The 25,315-nt window shown below is 35.3% G+C and overlaps 2 protein-coding genes across 3 annotated transcripts; one reads left to right on the forward strand and one right to left on the reverse strand.

Annotated features, from left to right (window-relative positions):
- The first annotated feature begins 1,675 nt into the window (after window positions 1–1,675).
- LOC145140909 (uncharacterized) lies at window positions 1,676–5,836 on the forward strand. 2 transcript variants are annotated; one of them, XM_079074294.1, is made up of 2 exons: window positions 1,676–2,555; window positions 4,874–5,836. In XM_079074294.1, exons 1-2 carry the CDS (start codon window positions 1,864–1,866, stop codon window positions 4,914–4,916), a joined length of 735 nt encoding a protein of 244 aa, XP_078930420.1. In that variant the 5' UTR covers window positions 1,676–1,863; the 3' UTR covers window positions 4,917–5,836. The 2 variants fall into 2 exon arrangements, with proteins under 2 accessions (XP_078930420.1, XP_078930419.1); XM_079074293.1 differs by lacking the exon at window positions 4,874–5,836 and having other exon boundaries at window positions 1,677–2,722.
- Window positions 3,004–5,709, reverse strand: LOC145140908 (diphosphomevalonate decarboxylase 2-like). The gene is made up of 10 exons (XM_079074292.1): window positions 5,494–5,709; window positions 4,993–5,191; window positions 4,836–4,899; window positions 4,681–4,744; window positions 4,511–4,591; window positions 4,313–4,399; window positions 3,935–4,092; window positions 3,723–3,771; window positions 3,507–3,631; window positions 3,004–3,374 (listed from the first exon to the last, which is right to left on the reverse strand). The coding sequence occupies exons 1-10, from the start codon at window positions 5,707–5,709 to the stop codon at window positions 3,152–3,154; spliced, it is 1,266 nt and encodes a 421-aa protein (XP_078930418.1). The 3' UTR covers window positions 3,004–3,151.
- Window positions 5,837–25,315: the final 19,479 nt, after the last annotated feature.

Genomic DNA, 25,315 nt, shown 5'->3' on the forward strand with positions numbered 1-25,315 from the left:
GGAACTCCCTAAAAACATTTGTTGGCTTTACCCCTATTCATCATTACCACCTTCAATCTGACATGTACCATCATTAACATCATAGGACTTGCAATGCTTGAGAAGGGACTAGAAAGTGAAATATTCAACTAAAAACAGCTTCTCTAAGCACTACAAGCTTTCTTCTTCACCAAGGATCTCACAAATACACCAAAATCTCTTTAAGGGGGCACAAGGGGCTAGATTTCGTATTCAGAGGATTGAGGTTGGTGATAGAGAGAACCCTTGAGTGTTAGTTCCTTTATATAGGGCCCAAATCCCAAAACTAGGGTTATGTGTTAAACTGACATCACGTCGCGACCATCTCTTGATCGCGTCGTTACTTATCATCATGGCTTGCGCCGCGTCAGTTAAGGATTGTGTCACGATTCGGCAAAAACCATTTTCCTCAAATATAATACAAAATAACTTGATAGTTACTCATACCTTGGAAGTGGGTGTTACAATGTTATTTTGTGTGGCCGTGGTTTGTGGTGGCTTATTTTTTTTTTTTTGGTGGTGGTGGTTGATAGGTAATGTCTGGTTTTCAGGTGTGTGTGTGTGTGTGTGTGTGTGTGTGTGTGTGTGTGTGTGTGTGTGTGTGTGGAAGATCATGAGATGATGATGGGGTCAATAACGAGGAAGATGGATCAGGCAACTAAGTCGATTTCAGCGATGGCACAAAATCAGATTCTTAGAATTGTGTCTGTAATTACAACTAAAAAACATATAAGGAGCAAGAAATATATTTGAGACATGGGTTTTTGCAGATGTTCAACGGTGTGGTAAGTGCATATGCTGGTATTATACATGGCTGATAGGGGGTTGTAAGGGTGATTATCTGAAGATTTTAGGTGGCTACGATCTGTGGTGGTAGGCAGTGGAAGAGAAGGAAACGCTGGAGGGGTCGATGTTCGAGAGAGAATGATGAAGTATAAGGTTAGATGAGAGAGAGTTGGGGTGGTGGGCCCAACTGATAGAAACCAGAATCACATGAACCTTCCATGAGACTGAAAAAGTTAGGGATTAAACTTTATATTCTGAAAAACGATAAAGACTGTTTATGAATATTTTTAAAAATATGATGAGATGTTTTTATGTATGATTGGAAAATAAAGTAAAATGAAATACTAAGACTTTTATTTTTAATATTTGCTTATGTAATGATGGGTTGCTTAAAAGAATGTTATAACGGGTGTTTGAGATTGCATTTTGAACTTGAAAAATATTTTAGGGCAAAAATGTTTATTAACTTATGGGGTGACAAAATAAGTTTTTTTTTTTAAAAGTGTTTGGATTAACTTTTATGGTGACAAAAACCAACAAGTCAATAAGTTGTGTTATAAAAATATGTTTGGCTTAGCTTATACATATAAAATGACCAAAAAATATATGTTTAGCTTATACGTACGCAATGTGTTTCGGTTAATGAGTGTATTTGTGGTATTTTAATATAAAAAACCAAACACAGTTCTGAAAAGTCAGGAATGTCTTGTTTTTTTTTTTAAAAAAACTTATTTATGAATGGAGTTAAAACTTTTTAATTTGCCAAAACATATTCTTTAACTAATTTTTTATAAGTAAATAAGTCAATTTTAAATAAAAATATAATTGGTAATGTAAGAATTTTAATGACACAAAAGCAATATTCATGTGTATTTTCTTTAGCCATTTACTTCACCGCCACTTCATCACACTTGTCCATGGTTTCCAATAATCCAATTTAAGATATTCAACCCTAATTTTCATCAATCATCGCCTAAATCTTCTTATTTGCGTCAAAATTCTGGTGTGCAAGTCGATTTCTTTATCGATTTCACACCCAATCTTTCAGTTTCCGTCAATATGTCGAAGGAATTCAACGTTCCGCCTGTGGTTTTCCCCTCCGGTGGAAACCCCAACACCGGCCCACAACAACGTCGTCTCCCAACAGCACCGTTTCAGCCTGCGAGATCTGCAAACGCCGGTATCCCTTTCATGTCATTCGACATCGGATCGTCTCCGGCATCCACATCCTTCTCTACTCCCCAATTCGGCAGCACCATCAGCGGCGGCAGTACGAATTTTGACGACGAGCCACCTCTCCTGGAAGAGCTAGGTATAAACACGAAACAAATTTGGAACAAAACCGTATCAATTTTGAATCCGTTTAGAGTCAAAGCCGATCTTCACGAAGACGCAGATCTATCCGGTCCTATTTTGTTCATCATGGCATTCGGATTGTTTCAATTGCTCGCCGGGAAGTTACATTTCGGGATTATTTTCGGGTGGACAACCGTCGCGTCTCTGTTTTTGTACGTCGTGTTCAATATGCTCGCCGGACGAAACGGGAATCTCGATTTGTACCGGTGCTTAAGTTTGATCGGTTACTGTATGCTTCCGATCGTGATACTATCTGCACTTTCTCTGTTTGTTCCCCAAGGTGGGGTGTTGATCTTCGTGATGACGGGGGTTTTCGTGATGTGGGCGACGAGGGTTTGCACCGGTTTGTTGGTGGAGCTGGCTTCTTGTGGAGACGAACACCGTGGTCTCATTGCGTACGCTTGCTTCTTGATCTATATGCTTTTTTCCTTGCTAGTTGTATTTTGATATTGATATCATCTGCTTCATCATAGTTTTTTGATTTTCTTGATAGTGGTTGTAGTTGTTAGCTGTTGTTAAGTCCAGGTTTTGTGATTAATGAATGCAAGTATTTATTCTGGTATCTTGTCTTCATCATGTTCTTGTTGCTTATATTTCTGTATTTAAATGTCAACTGATTAGGAAAAGTCATATATGAGATTATATAACCTTTGATCAATGTGAAACACAGAAAGTCATTTCCATGGTTTCCATTATGTTCTTTTTGTAGTCATAGTGAATTATTATTATTATTGTTTAGAAGGCAAAATAAGTATGTTATAAACATTTGAATAGATTTTGCTGACTTTTAAGAGATTCTTTAGGTTAAAGTTGATCAATCCATAGTGGTAGAAACATTGCAAGTTCCTCTCGAAAAATTACAGATTTATAAATGTGAAATTAATCTATCATGTATGGGTACATCAATGGAACACTAAAATACACACACAAAAGGTGTCATTACACTATCCTTTTGATTCACAAATCTAAAAAAAATTCAAATTGGTGTTTTTCACTTTGGCAAGCCGGTGAGTGGGTCCAGTAGGGCTTGAGTTTCATCAGAAAGCACAACGGGACCACCTCCCGGTCTTGTACAGATAAAGTAGCTAACATCTCCCTTTGATTTCTCTCCCACAATGTTACCTTTTGTTTCGGGGGGACCCACCAATGCTTCTACATCCTTCATATCCTTAATTCCTGCATCTTTTAGTATCGACTTGTCCCCGATCACATAGCTATTCAAAACAACATAAACCATCATCAAACAAGTGTATCTTTGAATTCCATCCATCTTGCAACCAAACAACCCATGGAATGGAATCTCAAATTCCAATTCCATCGATGAGTTATGTAATTAATATGCATACCTGTCTAAATCGGTGTCGGGTTGTGGAGGGAAGTTATAAAGCAGCCTTTGTAGTAAAGGGGCAGCAGTTTTCCTGTCACGTGCTATCATAACCGCATTTGGCCCCGCATCAAACGTGTATGCCACCTGTCCATCAATTTCAAATCAAATTACTCAACATCCCAAATTTTAATAAATTTTCAATCCACCAGTTCCCATAAATGTCAAAACTCCAAACCTGAGGTGTCTCTTCTGCACGATTCCATTTCTCAACACAACCGATTATTCTGTAACATTTATAACAAGTTATAACTGATATTTTTTATGAGTAGCATATTGCTATTATTGGTAAATAGTTGTAAGTATATTGATATTATTGGTGAAAAGAGTATGTAATTTTCCTTTTTTTTAATTCTCACATAAAAATGGTATGTAACAGGAGAAACTTACCTGCGGGATGTGTCGTTCATGTAGAATATAGGGGGATACGTGTCCAAACAAACAGCATGAAATTGATTACTGTCTGTACACGCTAAACGAGTAAAAGATGCAAAATCACGGTTTTGTATCGCGTTTTCCATTTCAATTATGCGCTTTGGTACAACTTCCTGTGCCATTTACAGTAAACAAAATTTAGACTGTTAAACAGGACATGGCAGAACAGAACAGGCTAGGCTGTACTGTGTTGTGTGTTTCATTTGAAGGGACTGGCACTGAGACTTATGTCGATGGACAAAAGTAGAAACTTTTTGTCCCATCCAAAAATACGGAACAATTTGGGACATGTACTTGCAAAAAGACGTAAATGTCCTTCTCATAGAGGTGTACCTTTGCTCTATGTTGTATAAGTGCACTTGTTTCAACGGTATCACGCATTCCGGATGTGCTACTTGTTTCTTTTTGTCGTGCACTTACCTGTAAACACCATAAGCACCATTAATGACAAATTTTAACACAAGATGTTTGTAATATGTAAATAGTATGTGGTAACTAACAAATATTAAAAAAAGGAAACAAGAAAAATACCACAGCAATGATAATTACGAGTTCGTCCCAATGTTTCTCATCTGCAAGTTGAACAGCAATACTATCGCTTCCATTTTCCTCCTATAAACAAGAGAAAAGTTGATTATTTGGTGCCAAGATTATATATTTTTAATTAGAAAAAAAAAAGTTTAAATCACAGAAAAACCTACTTTTCCCATGATCCACTTCACAAATCCACCGTATAAACTGCGACAAGCACTACCTGAACCTTGCCTGTGCATAAACTTTATATATTAATGAATTGTTGCTAATGCTATTAGCATTTGCTTATTTTAATCTAATGATGTATGTATGTATTAGGTACCTGGCAATAGCAGAAAGTTGACTGTTATCTTCTTTCAGGTTCATCAATTTGGCAAGGGAAAATACTGCACAAAAAGATTAATAAATTTCTTATATAAAATTGAAAGATTTCTGAAAATGCATATTGGTGCAACAACAATGAAGCATGAAATGAGTACCTAAACAAGCAAGACCAGCAGCTGAGGAAGCAAGACCAGCTGCAGTTGGGAAGTTGTTATATGAAGCAATGTGCAGGTGAAGTTTTTGCCAATGTTCCTTGTTGATTTTAATACCTTTCTTCTCATCTTCTACATCATTAGCACGAGCTCGGATTTCTCTTAAACAACTTTGGAATCTACCTCCTTGAAGTGATATCTCCTACAATAACCAGCAAAACAAGGAAAAATGCCACGAATCAGCGAAACTGAATGATTGACGATTCTTAACTTGCTCATTTCACACTAATCAACGCATATCAATCATTATTGTTGCGATTTTTGTGTGTTTGAAGATATTTAAATTGAGCGAGTTACAGGTACGTCGACTTCATCTGAATCGAAGTGAACTTCGGATTTTAAGAGGACTCAATCCGATCACAGAATTCAATATCCGCATCTCTGATTGCTTAATTTTGAGTTGATCGATGGATAAACAGAGAGAAATTAGGTTCAGGTGTGTACCTTGCCGTTGAGCCACATGCGATCTTCAACGAAGCTAGGGCTCACAGAAACGGTGGTGGTTGTACAGAGGTGATTCGGATCGAGAGTAACACTGATACTATCATTAATCGGTAAAATCAACTTCTCGTCCCTCTTCCCCCAGTACTTGATCACAGCTATGTTCGTCGGCGTTCTCGCAGTCACCATCAACACCCATTTCTCTGCTTGAGCTCCCATTATCAATTCAAATTAATCTAATGATAAGGAGATTGAGAGCGATTAGAAGGGAGATTAAAGTTGTATCGTATGCATGTGAATTTATAAACGTATGGTGTATTTTTTATATATGAAGGTTTAGATGTCACCCTCCATTGTTGACTGAAACTGATCACTGATGTGCGTGTGCGTAAGTTTAATTTCGCCCCTGAAGTTTCTAAAGTTCAAATTTTGACACTAAAGTTTTTTCCTTAATACTTTAGTTATTAACATTTTCATAAATTCTTTTAATTGTTGTAAAAACCGAAAAAACCAAAACTCGAGTGATTGGAACACGTCACTATATGGCCTATAATAAATCTGTAAAAGCGACGACACTTATAAGTTATGAATTATTATATTATATATAAACACGTAAAACAAAGACTCATGCCAAATGGTGTTTTTTAGAATGCAAATGAAGTCACAACTCAACTTTTTTGGTATGGTTTGATCCTTAAAAGAAAAAAAACTAAGATTTACCATTCATGCATTGATTTGTTTCTTTTAAGGGAGAGCTAAAGAGGGTAGCCAATCTTGAAAAACTGAAAGTACAACCGTCAAACTTAAAAGATGTTGATCTTTGTGACCGTATATTGAAATTGACAAACCAATGTCCAATTTCTTGTCACGGGATATATTATAAAATGCAGTGCTTTGGACTCTTAGGTTGCGTTTAGTTACGGAAAAATAGTTTTCATTTTCCGTTTTTCGTTTTCCCTTTTCAGTTTTCGTTTTCCGTTTTCGGTTTTCATTGGAAAATTTAAAAAACGTGTTTTGTTAAAACTTATTCATTTTTCATTTTCAGTTTTAAAAAAATAGAAAACGTGTTTAGATGTGTATTTTTCTATCGGCTTTCATTTTTAGAAAACGGTAGCGGTGGTAAGGAGGGCGTGGGGATGGTGGTGGTGGTGGGGGCAGCGGCGGGGGGCAGTGGTGGCAGCGTGGTCGTGGTGGTGGTGGCGGTGGCAGCTGGGTGGCTGCGGTGGTGGTGATGACAAGCGCTGGTGGTGGCGGCGGCAATTGTGGTGATGGCGGCGGTGGTGGTGATGGTGATGGGGTAGTGGTGGTGGTGATGGTGATGGTGATGATAGGTCGGTGATTGTGGTAGTGGTGTTGGGTGTGTGTGTGTGTGTGTGTGTGAGTGTGGGGTGGGGGTGGGTGTGAGTTTGTGTGTGTGTGTGTGTGTGTTTGTGGGGGTTGGTGTGTGTGTGTGTGTGTGTTTGTGGGCGTGTGGGTGGGGGTGGTGTGTGTTTGTGGGGGTGTGGGTGGGTGTGGGTGTGTGTGTGTGTGTGTGTTTGTGGGGGTTGGTGTGTGTGCGTGTGTGTTTGTGGGTGTGTGGGTGGGGGTGAGTGTATGTTTGTTGGGGTGGGGTGGGTGTGGGTGTGTGTGTTTGTGGGGGTTGGTGTGTATGTGTGTGTGTTTGTGGGGGTGGGGTGGGGTGGGTGTGGGTGTGGGTGTGTGTTTGTAGGGGTTGGTGTGTGTGTTTGTGGGTGTGTGTGTGTGTTTGTGGGGGTTGGTGTGTGTGTGTATGTTTGTGGGTGTGTGTGTGTATGTTTGTGGGTGTGTGTGTTTGTGTGTGTGTGTGGGTGTGTGTGTTTGTGGGGGTTGGTGTGTGTGTGTGTTTGTGGGTGTGTGTGTTTGTGGGGGTTGGTGTGTGTGTGTGTTTGTGGGTGTGTGTGTTTGTAGGGGTTGGTGTGTGTGTGTGTGTGTGTGTGTGTGTTTGTGGGGGTTGGTGTATGTGTGTGTGTGTTTGTGGGTGTGTGTGTGTGTGTAGGGGGGGTGTGTATGTGTGTTTGTAGGGGTGGGCTTGAGAGTGAATGTAGGTAGGTAGGGGTGTGGTAGGTTGGGGGTGTTAAGGTGAGGGTATGTAGAGATGGATGGGGTGGGAGTTGGTGTTTATATTTTAGAATTAGAAAAATGTGGAAAACAATGATTATTGGTTTTCCAAAAATTTCCAACTTCTTTGTAATTTTAGAAAACGGAAAATTTTCATTTTCCGTGAAAAATTTAGAAAAACAGACGAACTAAACGCGTTTTCAAAATTCTCATTTTTCTTGGAAAAATTTTCCGGAAAACGGCCAATTTTTCCGCAACTAAGCGCACCCTTAGGTTTCTCTTCCGTTCCAAATATTGGTATTTCTCAAGTAATTGTTATAGATTATATTGGGAGTCCTTCAAATAAGAACAAAAAATAGTTAGAAACTTTAGGAATTATATTTTTAGTTTTATTATTAAATTTGCTTTTGTCATTTAAACCTTTTGAAAAATTGCTACCCATTAATCTTAGCCTTTTATTATTATTATTTTTTTAAATTGGATGAATTTGATACCATTATTAAAATCTCATTTTTTTTTAAAGTTTTAGTGAACAATGACAGAGTGTAATTTTCAAGCTTCAACCAAGAAATATTCTAAATACTATATTCATTATTTAATAAACATATTAATTCACTCATTCATAATTCAACATAAAATTCATACAAAATTCACAGTTGAATACAACACATTCACAACTTACACATTCACAACTTATTCATAATTCACAACTTTAGACATTCTATTAACAATTTAATACATAAAATTCACAGTTTAATATAGTATATTCACAAGTCATTCACAAGTTAATCCATTCATTATTTAGAGTATTCACAACTTATGCCAAAAACATTCATATATTTCATCATAAAAATTATACAAATACAACTTAATACATAAAAATATATATTCATAGCTACATTCAAAATTTAAATTTAATATTCACTACTTAATATAGAAAAAGCTACATTCACAACTTAAAACATACATTGTTTCATTGAGACATTTCATTGCACTTTCTATGCACCACACATCAGATCAATAAGCATCACATATAATTCATACGACATTGAATGCATGAGAGAACAAATCTCAAAATATACCATCAAAGAACAAATCTACCACCAGAGAAAATTTTATACATCATTCACAATTAAAACTTATAGATCTTTCATCAGAGAACATTTCATCATACATCTACAACTTAAAAACATACATAACTCATGAGACATTTCATTAGACACCTTGTGTGCATCTTGTATCGAAACTTCAATATCTAGATCTACCACTAGCAAAAAAAAATCAGAGAGATAGCAACAATGGAACCACTACCGACCACTAAAAGAAAGCATGGTTTCATCATATTCATTGTTTCTTATCAGATTTGGGTTATTAGTGGTGGTATGGTTATGATTTTGCATCATATCTGGACTGTTGGAGGAGAAAGGCGATAATAGGGTTGTGAGTTTCCATCACTTGTCATCAGATTTAATTTAGGAAGCAAGGGAAGTTGTGGCCATGATTTATTGGTCAATTTTCAGTAGTGTATTATAGATCATACATACCTATTGGAGTTGCCACCGGAGTTATATGAGATATACAATGTGTTCCATGTCTGCTATCTTCAGAAGTGTCTAACGGAGGAGCCAAACATTTTACCTTTGGAGGAGCCTCGAGTGGATGATTCGAGGCACTTGATAGAAGAGTCGACAACTATTTTGGATCGTGAGACCAAACCGTTACAGAAGAAATGAGTCAAGCGTGATAAGGTTCAATGGAGGAATAAACACCGGTTAGAAATGATCTGGGAGGTTAAAGAAGATATGAAGGCTCGTTATCATCAACTATTCGTGTTGGTATCCTCTTAAGGAGGGGAAGGAAACAAACCTTATTTCCATCCATCATTGAGGTTAGTGTTCCGTTGATTTTTATTCTTAAATAACCTTTTCCTTTGTTTAAAGTTATGTTTGGAGAGCCAAAGTGCAATAAAATGAACATTGATCATGTATATAGGTCTAGGAGGCATTTCATGATACTTTGAGGGCTAAATGAGAAAGTTGTGGACTATTTAAGGTGGCATAACCCTAGAATTGGTGTTAGTAACTCTATTTGTAGCCAACAAGCCACCTTGAGAGAGTTCCAAATTGAAGTTGCTAATTGTGAAAGGAGTGGGTGGTTCAAGTGAAGAAGGAGTGAGTTTTTGAAGAATTAAGATGGGGATTTTGTTGGGTTTTGAGCACTATAACACTTCTTAAGTGCACATGCAACCCTAAATGCTTTCGATCTATGTTTTTCTCTAATTATAGATGCATTATCATTTTTCCAAAGCATTGTCCTAACTAGCATACAAATTGTCAAATGAACAATACAACTAGTTAGATGACTTACCTCTTAGAAGGACTTGTAGTTCTTGACCTTTGAAAGCTTGAGCACCTCAAAGTGATGCCTCTAATGGTTCACAAACACCATATGCAAGAGGATGATTTAAGAGAATAATCTATTTAGCTCAATGAGATGGTGCAACCGATTTTGGTCTATGGAGGGTTCTATTTATAGTGTTGCACATGCTAGGGTTACACTTGGTAAACCCTAATAACCCATGACTTTCCACATTCTCATGCTCCATAGGTTTAACCTCCATGCACTATCCATGGATTAGTTTAGCCCATGATCATGGATCATTAGCCCACACTACAAGAATGATTGATTTACATAATCAATCCCCCATATATTTCATTAGTCTCTTTTGATCACAAAATTAATAAATTAACTCTTGATCAATACTAATTAAATAATTCCATATTAATATATTATACTTATAATATATCAATAAACCATAAATAACCTTATTCTCAAAATTCATCCTATCAAATTGCACTGGTGAAGGCAACCCAAAAGGACCATGCTACAATCGGGTCAAGTACATACCAGTTATAGTTATGGGCTTAGACACCAAATCCAACAGTCTCCCACTTGAATAAGTCTAATAACTATTACTGCTAATGTACTTCAGGATCTGACTTAGCAATTGTAAGCTTTCAAAAGCAGTTGTCGAACTCTGACCTAGTCAGTGACACGTCCTTCAGATAAGTGATCATATAATCCTCTGTTCTCAAGATATCAGCTGGACAAATACATGGAACAATGTCATACTTATTGTCCAGCAGTTTGTTTCCCGATTTCCGATTTGTTTGACATAGAACATAACTGAACACATCAATTTAGTTCTGATCGGGCCCGACACATAAGTCAAAACATAATCATCGAGGGGCCCAAGATATCGCTTTTAATCCTCTTAGGATAAAAGGGAACAGATAAACTTCGACTCATATGCTTGTACTAACTATTCATTGAATTATACACAACAACACGTTTTATAACATCGAGTTACCGATGCGTTTTCGTACTATCAATGTACAACCAACTCATAGTCAACAACTCTTATATCTAGGTTTGAAGATTTATATGATATTATCGTCTCACGATCACTTGTGATAAATTCCATGAAGTGATTCAAGTGAGCGCGGGTTGAATCCAATACTCAAATCTTATTTCAGGAGCACTCATGAATGGTGTAGCAAACCTGTTGCTATGCCTAACTCCTTAGACAATCTTACAAGCCAACTCATGACAGTCTTATTTCATACTTACTTCCAACGTATGATCGACTGTGGATGGTTTGAATAATCTTATTATTCGGGAAGTCAAAACATGCAAAGTGAAACACAAGAATAATACTAATCCTATATGGCCCCAAAACTTGTGAGCGTAAATAAAACACCTTTTATTTAATCACCATATTGATTACTCATTATTCATTGTATAATGTTTCGATTAATCAACTTAATACTTGAATTAAAACAATAGTTATCCCATGCTCCAAGCATGCACACTATGTTTACCTATGGTCTTCCATTTGATTTCCAAATAAACTCATTTCACAATTCCAAATCTTTAAGTGTAAGAATATCAAATTCTTGCCACTATTAGAATGTGTTAGTTCTAAACTATTATGCAAATATTCCTTTGGAGATTGTTACAAGACAATTCCATGGAGATGTAGTCTCAAATTCAAAGTACATTCCTTTGAACATCCTTCTTTGCATAAAAGTTTCTAACTTACTCATAAATTCTTAATATCCAACTCCCATTATGGAAACATTTCCATATTTGCCATATGACAACTCATTGTTAATAGAATCCTGTCTATTCATAATAATGTCAGTATGGTCCATCCATTACTATACTTCCAACTATCCATAATGTGAATCTTGTCTAGCTTCTTGGTAACCTTGTGACTTTCCCTGATCCAAGTGTGAGTCCTGTGCTTCCGGTAGTATAGGCCTCTACTACCATTCACACCTACTCATACTCGTCCCAAGTATTGTCTCGTAGTTCTCCAAGTTATTATCACAAAAACAATTTTAACATATAAAAATGTGTCCAAACAATCATATAATTTTCTCTAGACCCTACTAGGACTTCTTCCATGCGTATCTTCGATCATCAATTCTGCTTCAACTCGGTTGGTGATGGAAATGTCAGACGATGGGATAACTTCATGGATTATACCAAAAATCTTTCTTTCTGCTAATCGAAAGTGTACTTCTCCCGTACTACACGTATTATTTATTAGACGCATTCTAAAGGCAAGATATCACTCTTACAATATCTTCCGATAGGTACTATTCAGTATCGTAATCCTTCTCATTTCCTCAATTTACTCAATTTACTCAATTCACTACGAGTCTTCACCATGATGTTCTGCACACCAAAGTAGTCGTTTGGTGTATTGATACGAGAATATAGATAGAGGAAGGTTTAGATGCGTATTCCTCCTTATTACTTCGAAAAATTATATGCCAGTTCTAATATCGTAACTAAACGTTTAGAAATCTGAACACATAAAATTTCCAGATCCGGTCGGCAACAAACCATAGATCCGATCAAACGATAGCATAAAACATCAAAAAATATTTAGCGTATAAAAGCATCTTAGGCATCTTCCCTAATTAAGCTAGTGCTTGTGTCTATTCAGGCGTACTTCCTAAAATATATTAGACACACTCCTCACGATCATCGTTTAGCATTCTAAGTTTAAGTCTAGAAATAAAGCATTATTCCTAGTTCGCTTAAAGTAATTGCTATGATACCAACTGTGACGTCCCCATTTTCACGGCCAGAAAAGACCGATTTTGTTTATGCTTTATAAAATCAGAGTACCTCTTTTAATAAAAATGTTGCGAAATTTGTTCCCAGTAAAACATGATAAATACGTTATCAAGGCATTTCCGAAGAAAAAGTATTTTTATTCCTTTTAAAACATTTGGGATGTCATCGTCAATACAGAAACATAAGCATAAACATAACTTACATTCATTATCACTAGTGATTTATATCTCCCTAATCTCTCAGTGTAATGTGACTTCATATCAACACCTGTGATATAAATAAGCTTGAGTGGGTCAGGTTGGGAAACCTGGTGTGTACATAGGGTTTTCAACCCACAATAATATAATTATTATGTTTAAACATTAAATAATCAACCCAATTACCCATCCCCATTATCTTCTTTACTCTTAAGGATCTACCCTAAGAATTAGCTTTTCCTCATTCATTCATTCCTAAGGATCATCATAAGGAATCGGCACGAAATCCATCGTTGCCAGGGTTTACTCGACAGACACTAACTCGCATAGTCGCCAGGGTTTAGGCACTAAGTCTCATAGTCGCCAGGGTTTATACAACATGCACTAAGCCGCATAGTCGCCAGGGTTTAGAGTACACCGGGTGAACACATCGTTCACAACACCTACAGGTTGCGAGCCTACTAGTGTTCCACTGGACTGTCTAGAATAATCTGTGGTTGTCATCCATACTCTGCTAGATGACGGGGCCATCGCTTGGGTCATCGCTTAGGTCATCGCTTGGCTCATCGCTTAGGTCATCGCTTAGGTCATCGCTTGGCTCATCACTTAGGTCATCGCTTCTCACCATAATTTACCACTCATATATCATCGCTCATCATTCATCTCATCTTTCATCGCTCATCATTTATCTCATCTCTAATCTACCCATGTTTTACCCAACATATTTTGTAGATATAAAATACATATACAGTTTAAATCATTTAAAACATGTATAAAATCGTTCATCCAGCATAGATAGCAAGTATACAGATAATATGCCCACATAGCACGTAATTTATATAAAATACTTCATATCTATGTGTAAGATGAAAGTAACTATGTACTCACTTGTTAAAGTGATGATTCCAAACTCGGACAACGCTTCACTTCTTAACAATATAATTTCCTTCGATGAAACCTAGTATTATTACCACTAGATTTTAGTCTAATATTTATTGCGACTAATTATTAGTTTAGATTCGTCATTAACTTATAGTCTACTTCATGATCTATCAAGTAAGGAACAACCAGGTAGGATTATATCGGAGGTAGTGTCCGTTTGGTATACGAAGTATACTGTTTGGAAATCCCACTTTAAACACCTCACTAAATCACAACCTATACATCATCCCCGTAAGTAGATCAATCAGTATAACGACTTTGAATCACTGATAAATATTATTTATAGGTTCATAATCACAATATTATATTTAAATATAATCTGTATTTAAAGTAGGGTAGGCATATCTCACTTACAGCGGGTTTTGCTAAAAACCGGGTTCCGCTGGCACAGAGCTTTTGAGCCGAAAAGCTCTTTTTCTCGGAGCCTTCGGGCGCTCCGGGTCTTTCCTCTAGCAACTTGAGGTTACTAGGGATTTAGAGGGGTTTTGGGAGTCTAGAGAGAAGTTAGAGAGAGAAAGAAAGGCATATGGTGTGAAGAAAATATGAAGAGTTCATCTCTTATTTATAGGGGTTTTATCGTAGAGTAGGCCCTAAGTTTCGTCCGTATCTTCTGCGTACGAGCTCCGTTTTCTACGTTCTTTATATCCACACGTTGGTATTTACGAGTAATACAACTTTCATTTAGACCTCGTCAGCTAATTCTCATTCTATCTGCGATTTGCAAAACTATATCGAATTTATCGCGCTCGAAGAGTAGGGACTAAGTTTCGTCCATATCTTTCGCATACGAGCTCTATTATCGACGTTCTTTATATCCACGCATTGATATTTACGACTACTACAACTTTCATTTAGATCCCGTCAGCTAATTCTCACTCTATCTCAGATTTACAAAACTGTATCGAATTCGCCGCGCTTGAAGAGTAGGGACTAAGTTTCATCCATATCTTTCGCATACGAGCTCTGTTTTTTACTGTCTTTTTATCGTTGAGCTCCTATTAATGAGATCTTCAATTCTCGTTTAGACTGTTTTGGTTAAAAATCGACCGATCTAAAATTCGAATTTCGGGCTGTGTACTATTATGCTAAATCTTAGAAAAATCATAACTCCTCATACGAAGTCATATTTGGGGGTTATTTTTATGCACACTCTCGGTTTAACATATACTATGACTTTGCCGTAAAACTCCTCATACGAAGTCATATTTTTACGATTCCCGGTGTCGTGTCGGTTTTGCCGTAAAACTTCGACGAGTCATAACTTCTTCGTTATAACTCGGATTTCGGCGTTATTTATATGTACGGAACCCTTGTGACATATAATATAACTTGGTTAAGATTAATCCTTCTAAATAATCTTACATAAAAAGTCATTTTTGACGCTCATTGTCTCTAAATTGACTAGCCCGAATCTGTGGGCGTTACACATAAGCAACCAATCCTTAGCGAACCTTAGATTGTCCTTGACAGTTGTTTAACCACTTTACTCATATTTAGTTCTAGTCCTTTTCCCTCTTAATGCCATAGGCATTTGGAAAAATTAGAACACCTGAATATTATAGCATATGTAGTCGACCCTATATCCGAAGCATATAGGACACGATTCATAATGTCTTACATAAAGACATGATACTTGATCAGTCTTTTGCTATAATATTTCTATTTGCCATGTTCTCACAATTCAAACTATGAAGAGGGATGCCGTAATCATAATCGAATTTTGAGAATGCAATTAATATTTCCATATAGAATTTCCTTATGTCGAATCTTTTCAACATAACATTCATATATGTCTTTGACTAAATTTGATTAAAAATCTCAATCTAAGATTTTAGAGTTGAAAAATGAAGTATAAGTTCCTCTCCCTTAATTATAGCAAAACAACTTGTTCAAACCCTGCAACTTTGCGAATTGAAAACTTTGTTTTCTATAATTAACATTGCTAAGTTGCAACACTTACCATAATAATTATGCTCCCACTAGCATAATAATTATTATCTTACTGGCATAACACTTATGCTCCCACTAGCTTTGACATGTATCCAAAATCAGCCGGACTTCTAGAAATCAATACTAATTGACTTTCTTACCAAAGTTCAGATTTCTTATACGAGATGCTTCGATTATTCTTTATCTAAGCTTCTCAAATTCGTACACCTTTCATTAGATAGCTCACATGTGTGTCTAAACTATTTCAGAACTTACAGCAATAAGTTCCGAATGTTTTAGACCTTTTGCCATTTCTCACAATTCGAACTATGAAGAGGGATGTCGTAGTCATAATTGAATTTGAGAATGCAAATATCACAATTACTAACTCTTTAAAATCTACTTAGTGAAAGCGTTTCCTCACAATCATTTTCATGAATTGGAAAGAAACCTTATGACACTTAGATTTTATGGAGTATATGTTCCTATCCACGTGAATTTGTCATAACCATAATCATAAGACAGGCTAGTGACAAATCCAAACTCATATGGACTGAACTTGTTCAATCTTAATTTTTTGCCACCTGGCAGCTCAAGGGCCTACCATTGCTTCCAAGTTGTTATGCAAACAATTAAGAACTCATAGAACTCACATGCACAATCAACTTTAACTGGAATGAGCACTGAAACAAGAATATGTCAACACGATAGGTTACAAACCTCAATTCGTGTGCTAGTGATTAACGATAGGCTTTATTCTTGATTAGTTCTTGAAACTTTTCAAGATCTTTAAGACTCCCACTGACCTCTTAACATATACGACTCTCTTTGTCAAGAAACATTACTTGACAAACAGATATTCAAGAGTTAGTGCGGTTTTTTATCAAGAGAAACACTTCTCACAATTGGTCTTAGTTGGTCTTTGTTTTATCCAAAACATTATAGCTTACCAATTTCAAATGTACAAGAGTAGAAAACATTTTACTCTACATTTGCTGATATGTCACTCAATATACAATCTTGGAGTATGACTCTAAGATTTGATTTTGGAACAAAGTATGATTCATCTTAATTGATTTAACCATTTCAACAATTCGTGATTCCTCTTCTTAGCCAAACAAATGCACTAAGGCGTCCTTAGAGGATCAAATTGTGATGTGGTTTTCATAGTCATTAAGATGATCATAAAACACGGTATTCTAGTACTCTCCTATCTTTTCAGATTGGAGAAACTTTTATCTTTCTGCCGACTTTGATTCTTCTTATTCGTTCTGTTATACATTGAGACTTTTCAACGACTCAGAATTATACTTAATCTTGTAAGCATAACCATATTTACTAACTTTAGTAAATCATAACGAATAGTCTTATCGTTCTTTGTGGTGGACCTGGACCAGTGTACAACCGAGTGTACCTGATCCCTTAGTCCTTCACTTGACACACATATACATGTGAACAAGGAATTAGTCTTAATTTCCCAAAGATGAAGGTTCTCATTCATCATACAATGCAAGTTGCATGATTCCAAGTTTCTGTCCATTTGAAACTTGGTGATGAGAATCTTTCCTTATTTGGTAAATTTTGACACTACAACAAATGAAAGAATCAAATCCATATTGCTAAAAATACAAACATCAATTTTCACATATGCCATTGCAAGGAAATATAAAATAAGATAAAAATTCAAAACTTTATTAATTTATAAAAAGGTGCGGAAAACTTTTTCTTACAATGCAATTACAAATGAAAACTATGCTATTACAAATTTCTAAGCAATCTATCATAACTCCTAAGCAGCAGCTCAAAAATCCGATTATCGAACCATGCAATTGAAATCCATCTCTTCACGATCAGGTTCAACTTGCTTTTCCTTTAAGCATCATTTCTTTTCTTCGATCCTACAAAACATCAAAATGTAATCTTATCACATTATGTATTAAGAATCTTATCAATAGGAACTTAATAGGGTTATATAGTGAACTTACCTGAAGCAGAGTCAAACTTTTTGATTCTACCTTCTCTCAGATCTTTCAGGTAGTTACGGTAGCTTCGCAACCAATGCCCCTTGTCTTGGCAATAGAAACATATGGACTCTTTGGGAATAGTACACGGGACTATCTCAGACTTAGCCTTTCTCTTTACCTTTTGGTCAATTGACTTGACCATGGCCGATCCCTTTCCATTGGGAAGAGAAAGCTTTTCTTGACTTCCAATGTTACCATTGTTAATGTCCATGGAAGTTTGGGGAGTAGATCTTCCAATCAAGTTTGCTTTACTATTGCACCAAATCATTGCTGATTCAGCCGCAATTAGCAAATATGTAAGATCGATAAGGGTAATGTTGCGGTCTATCATATAGTAATCTATAATGAACTCACTATATGACTCAGGAAGTGATTGAAGAACCCAGTCTACAACCAACTTCCTCGAGACAACGACACCCAATACTCTCAGCCTGTCAATATGTGACTTCATCTCCAAGACGTGAGTACACACAGACCTTCCATCTTGATGTTTCATTGCAAGTAGGGCTTGAGTGACCTTGAACTTTTCAAGTCTTTGAACTTGTGGGTTAGGGAGAATAATTGGAGGAGGTGGAGGAAGTGAAGTATGATATTGTGGAATATCATCTTCATGTGGAAAGCTTTTTCCAACAGATTCAGGAAGACCATAGTTGTCTAAACTAGACATCTACAAGGGAGAAATTCAAGTTAGTTGATTTAAGTCCTTAATATAACACCCAAAATTGAAATATTAAGGCTAGGACCCAACACAATATTCCACAATTGTGAAGAGGGATGCCGTAATCAAATTGTAAAATATTTGAAGGTAGGTAAATGACGATTTACCAATTTCCACCATGAAAAACGAAATAAATTATTAAGTTTTAATTGGCTTGAAATTCCTAGATCTTTGAGATTCATTGAACTTTTCAATTACATGTTTAAATCTCAATTGTGCCCTTCAAGTTTGTGATTGGGATGTCGAGGATCACAAACAAGGAGTGAATAACCGTGCAAATTAGCTTGGTACACCCAATGTTACAAATCACCTAATCAATGTGCCGGTTAACCACACACGCTCCATTGATCTATGATTAACACCAAGTTACCCTTTGCTACACATTGTCAGTCCCAGATTAGTGTGCTGGTTAACCACACACGCTTCACTAACGACTTAACAAGGTGCAAAGTGTAATTTCATGGATTAGCACCATTTCATATTTTCCTAAAGTAACTAAGATTGGGATTTTTAATAAAAGTTTAGTTACTTTATATTTTTATCATTATACTTTTAATGAGGGAGAATTAAGTCCTATCCTACCCGTTCGACTAACGACCCTCCACCAGTCAAGGAAGCGGTGGGTGAGAGTGGACACCGATTAAACTGCCATTTTATAGGCAGTAACCTTATACCCCCTTATAGACCGGCTTCGTGAATGAGGCCTACTAACGGTAAGGCCGACTTGTCATATATATATATATATATATATATATATATATATATATATATATATATATATATATATATCATACTATATTATAAAGGGAACATTTTTCCTTTCACCACATTTATTTGAAACCCCCATGCATTTTTCCTTTCACCACATTCATTTGAAACTCTAATGACTTTTTAATTTCCTTCTAATAATAATTATAAGTTGGTTAATAAGGTTAAATAAATATCAAACCTAAAGTGTAATCATATATAAACTAAATTTCAATATTAAAATAATATATTTACTTCTACTTATAAAGTTATGTTTTTTAACTTTTAAAATATTATACTTAATTTATTAGTTTTAATATATTGTTGGATGTAAACCATTATCATTTTAAAGATACAATTTTGGAACAATTCGTATAAAATACTTAAATTATTAATTTGAATATAACATTACAGAGTCAACTTAAATATAAATTTTAGTTTAACTTAAACAACCCAAATAATATTTTGTAAATAGTTAAAAGTGATTAATTGTAGTGTCTTTCTAATAATGATTATAAGTTGGTTAATAAGGTTAAGAAATATCAAACCTAAAGTGTAATCATAAAAATATACTAAATTTCAATTTTAAATATCTTTACTTCTACTTATAAAGTTATGTCTTTAACTTTTAACATATTATACTTAATTTATTAGATTTAATATGTTGTTCTATATAAACCATTATCAGTTTAAAGCTACAACTTTTGAACAGTTTGGACAAACTACTTAAATTGTTAATTTAAATATAACATTACAATGTCAAATTAAATATAAATTTCAGTTCCACTTAAAAAACCAAAAAATATTTTGTAAATAGTTAAAAGTGATAATCTGTAGTGATAAATGCAAAAACTAAATTGTAACCTCAATTTAACTAAAATATTTTCTAACGATATTTTTATAGTCATTAAAAGTTTTCAAATAAGTAGCTTAAAATAACTTACAATAATAATAGTTAAAAATAACTTTATATAAATGATTAAATTGTCACCTTTAAAATCAAAAAACAATGTTTGATGTTTTAAATAATTATAATGATAGAAATTAAAACACTATGCAAATAAATTTTAAAAAATATAATTAACAATAACAACAACTATAAATAACATTAAACCATATATTATATTTAATTTTATTCATGTGTAACTTACATGTAGAAGTCATTCAAGCGATTGAGATTATGCAGTTATAATAGATGTATATATTATCACATATATCAAATTTAACAACAACGTTATTGCTATATTTAAAAAAACATACATTTGTAAAGACTTCAACTATATAGGTGTTTCTGTGCAACGCGCGGGCATTCACCTAATATATATATATATATATATATATATATATATATATATATATATATATATATATATAAGTATTAACTTTTAATATTATAATAGTATAATGATTGAATTTTAACTTTTAAAACTCTAGGTTTTGGCATTAAAGTTTCATTAATGTAACTTTTCAAGTTCCAAAACTTGAGGGCAAGTTTTGTAACTTGTCAAGACTTTTGAAATTCATAACTCATGGATTTTAAAGTTGCATAAATGAGGCCTTTCCAATTCCATAACTTGAGGACAGGTTATGAACTTTTCATGACTCTTGGTATTTCATAACTTATGAAAATTAATGTTTCATGAATGGTGTGATTTTTCACATTCCATAACTTGAGGACAAGTTATGGAACTATTCAAGAAACAATTAAAAATAAAATTAACTAATCCAATTATGATAGGATGATCATTTACCAATTAGACCTAATTTGATTCATATTTCATGATGACTTCAAACTGTACAAATAACTAGTATTTCATAAAACAAGTAGTTATCTTAGAATTTGACAAATATCATGTTATCGGATGGGGATTAACATTACCATATCATTAAAAAACAATTTTATGAACCAAAAACAGTTTGTGGTAATGTTCCTAATCCAAAACAGGCCAAGAAACTCAAAATTCTGCAAACAGGGCCTTCAACTCGTCGAGTGCAAGAACTGACTCGTCGAGTTGCCTTGTTTACTGAGTGGACTCGTCGAGTCTGTTCATGTACTCAGCATTTTCACCAGTTTGAGGCAAAAATTTTGACTTTTCCAACTTTGAAAAACTAGTAAGCATTAAATATAATGGAAAACAACCCTTGGCTCTGATACCACTGTTGGGTTTTGAGCACTGTAACACTTCCTAAGTGCACATGCAACCCTAAATGCTTTGGATCTATGTTTTCTCTAATTATACATGCATTATCATTTTTCCAAAGGATTGTCCTAACTAGCATACAAATTGTCAAATGAACACTACAACTAGTTAGATGACTTACCTCTTAGAAGGACTTGTAGTTCTTGACCTTTGAAAGATTGAGCACCTCAAGTGTGATGCCTCTAATGGTTCACAAACACCATATGCAAGAGGATGATTTAAGAGAATAATCTATTTAGCTCAATGAGATGGTGCAACCGATTTTGGTCTATGGAGGGTTTTATTTATAGTGTTGGACATGCTAGGGTTGCACTTGGTAAACCCTAATAACCCATGACTTTCCACATTCTCATGCTCCATGGGTTTAACCTCCATGGACTATCCATGGATTAGTTTAGCCCATGATCATGGATCATTAGCCCACACTACAAAATGATTGATTTACATAATCAATCCCCTATATATTTAATTAGTCTCTTTTGATCACAAAATTAATAAATTAATTATTGATCAATACTAATTAAATAATTCTGTATTAATATACTATACTTATAATATATCAATAAACCATAAATAACCTTATTCTCAAAATTCATCCTATCAAATTGCACTGGTGAAGGCAAACCAAAAGGACCATGCTACAATCGGGTCAAGTTCATACCCGTTATAGTTATGGGCTTAGACACCAAATCCAACAGATTTGGTGTTGATTCCCCTCTTCATCTTGCACCTTGAAACACTCCAAAAATACTAGGAAAAGTTTTCATTTTGAAAGTAATTAAACCATACCATACAGTTCATAAGGTCAAATAATCCAAAACATGAGTTCACAATTTTCATAAAAACATCAGACTAATCTCAAAATCACATAGTATGGAAACCATCTGTGGATGCAGTGTAATCAAAGTCGGCTCTTTACCCTTTCTACTAGAAGTACCTGAAACAAATAACTTTCAACTGTAAATGCGAAGCTTAGTGAGTTTTCCAAGGTACCATATACCAATATGGACCCGTCCAACATTCATAACGAGCCCCACCCAACATATTTAACGGGCCCCGCCCAACATATGTAACGGGCCAAGCCCAACATACATAACGGGCCCCGCCCAACACACATGCAAGAATCACAAGACAGTCTAGCATTCTACATAGTGTAGTGAGAAGACTCACCTCACAGTCGAAGTAAACTAACACTATAACATGCAAGATGTAAAAGGCTGGTCCTACACACCACCTAGACTTTAATTCGAAGGTCAAACCTTAGTCTACCATCTAAAACTACTTAGTTGACTAAAATTCAACTTGGTCAAAAGTCAACGGTCAACAGTCAAGGTCAACTCAACAGACCAACGCACCGTGGCAAGTCTTTTGCCACGCCATGTTCCCGACCAATCCAGAAAACACGATGGATCTATCCATCGCGTTGTGGTTAGCACCCGACCACGCCATGGAGACGTGGAAGATCCATACTCTCATTAAATCCTTAATACACTAATTCCAATATTCCAACTTTCCAAAAGGATTAATGGCACCCTAATCGTCCATAAAAGTCCAAACATTATAGACATGCATGTCCAATTCATGGCATACACCAATTAGGTTAAAATGATGAAAAATGGGCGAAGACTTCAAGCATGGCACCAAAACCACAAAGGAAATCCATATCTTAATTATATAAGACTATTAGGGCCTCAAATATCAATAAAGTTCCTAACTTTATCAAGAACAAGAACTCAAAACTTCCCAACAAGAAGAACTAGCCCCTAAACCTAGATCTACAAGGAAAATAATGATGGGTTTTAGTATACTACAACATCCTATGGTGCACATACAACCCTAAATACCTTGGATCTATGTTTTCTCTATTATACATGCAAATGGTTTCCAAGGCATTAAACCTATAACTAGCATGCATTTGACATAAACCATATAATATACTAGTTAGGGAAACATACCTTTTATGTGGCTTGAAGTCTTGATGTATTTGGCCTTAAGAGCTTAGCACCAATAGTATGAAATGCCTCAAATGGAATCACAACACACCTAGGACAAAGGTGGCTCTTGAGAGAGAATTCCATGCACCAAAACACCTCCATATTTCTCTAAGAAAAGAAGTAGTGATTTTGGCTATGGAGTAACCTATTTATATGTAGGATTCCAAGGGTCATGGGTATAACCCATAATCCATACCCATGGGTTTTATGATCCATGGTTTATGTGGCCCAACTCTTTATGTATCCATACATAAACTTGGTCCAACATGGATCATAAGCCCAACACATATAAATATAACTAATTATCATAATTAGTCCCCATATATTTAATTAGTCTATTTTGATCACTAAATTAATTCCAAATTAATTCTTGATCGATACTAATTAAAACATATGATTTCATATTAATATATTATAACTTATAATATATTAATAAACCATAAATAATCTTCTCTCAAAAGTCCATCCTAACAAATTGTCCTGATGATATGCAACCCAAATGGACCATGCTACTCTCGGGTCAAGTACATACCAATAGTAGTTATGGGCTTAGACATCTAATCCAACAGTCTCCCACTTGGATAAGTCTAAAACTATTATTGCAAGTACGACTTCATAACCCGACTAGCAATCATAGCTCTTAAAGCCGCTGTCGAACTCTGAACAAATCAATGACGCGTCCATTAGATAAGGGATCATATATTCCTCCATTCTAGATATCATATGGACTGAGACATGGATTATAATCATTCTCTCTGTCCATTTGTTGTTTCCCGATTTTCGATTTATGATGACTGACTGATTGAACAAATCAAATCAGTCCTGGCTTGGCCAAGCACTCACATGTGTCATCGTTAAATCATCGAGGGGCTTTGATAAAACTTTATCAAAATCATACACCTTTCCTTAGATAGCATGTATGTGTGTCTAAACAATTTCAGAACTATGAAAAGGGATGCCGTATTTATAGTCTCAATTGTTTAGACCTTTTGCCATCTGCTTCAAATCTACTTGGTGGAAGTGTTTCCTGACCATCATTTTCATGAATCGGAGAGAAACCTTATGACCCTTAGATTTTATGGTGTATGTGTTCTTATCCATGTGAATCGTCAAAACCATAGTCATAAGACAAGGATAATGACAAATCCAAACTCATATGGACTGAACTTATGCAATCTTAACTTCTTGCCACCTGGCAGTACAGAGCCTGCCATTGCTTCCAAGTTGTTATGCAACCAATTGAGAACTTTCAGAACTCCTATGCAAAGCCAACTTTAACTGGAATGGGCACAGAATATGTCAACACGATAGGTTATAAACCTCAAGTCGTGTGATAGTGAAGAACCTCAGGTTTTATTCTTGATTAGTTCTTGAAATTCTTTTTAGGATCTTTAAGACTCCCACTATCCTCTTGACATATAAGACTATCTTACCCAATATTCAAGAGATAGTGCGGATTGTTTATCAAGACAACACTTCACACAATTCGCCTTAGTTGGTCTTTGTTTTATCCAAAACATCACAACTTACCAATTTCAAATGTACAAGAGTAGGACACTTTTACTCTTACATTTGACAAGTGTTTTAAACCTTTCTTTAAGATATGTCACTCAAGTTACAATCTTGGAGTATGACTCTAAGAATTGTTTTGGAACGAAGTATGACTCATCTTCCTGATCTAACCATTTCAATAATTCATGACTCCTCTTCTTAGTCATAAGAATGCACTAAGATGACCTTTAGAGGACTAATTGTGATATGATTTCTAAATCATTATGATGATCACAAACATGATACTAAAGTACTCTCCCATCTTTTCAGATTTGAGAAACTTTTATCTTTCTGC

Source organism: Lactuca virosa, chromosome 9 (genome assembly GCF_052849685.1).
Source record: "Lactuca virosa cultivar CGN04683 chromosome 9, Lactuca_virosa_CGN04683_v6, whole genome shotgun sequence".
In the NCBI taxonomy this organism is placed as follows: Eukaryota; Viridiplantae; Streptophyta; class Magnoliopsida; order Asterales; family Asteraceae; genus Lactuca; species Lactuca virosa.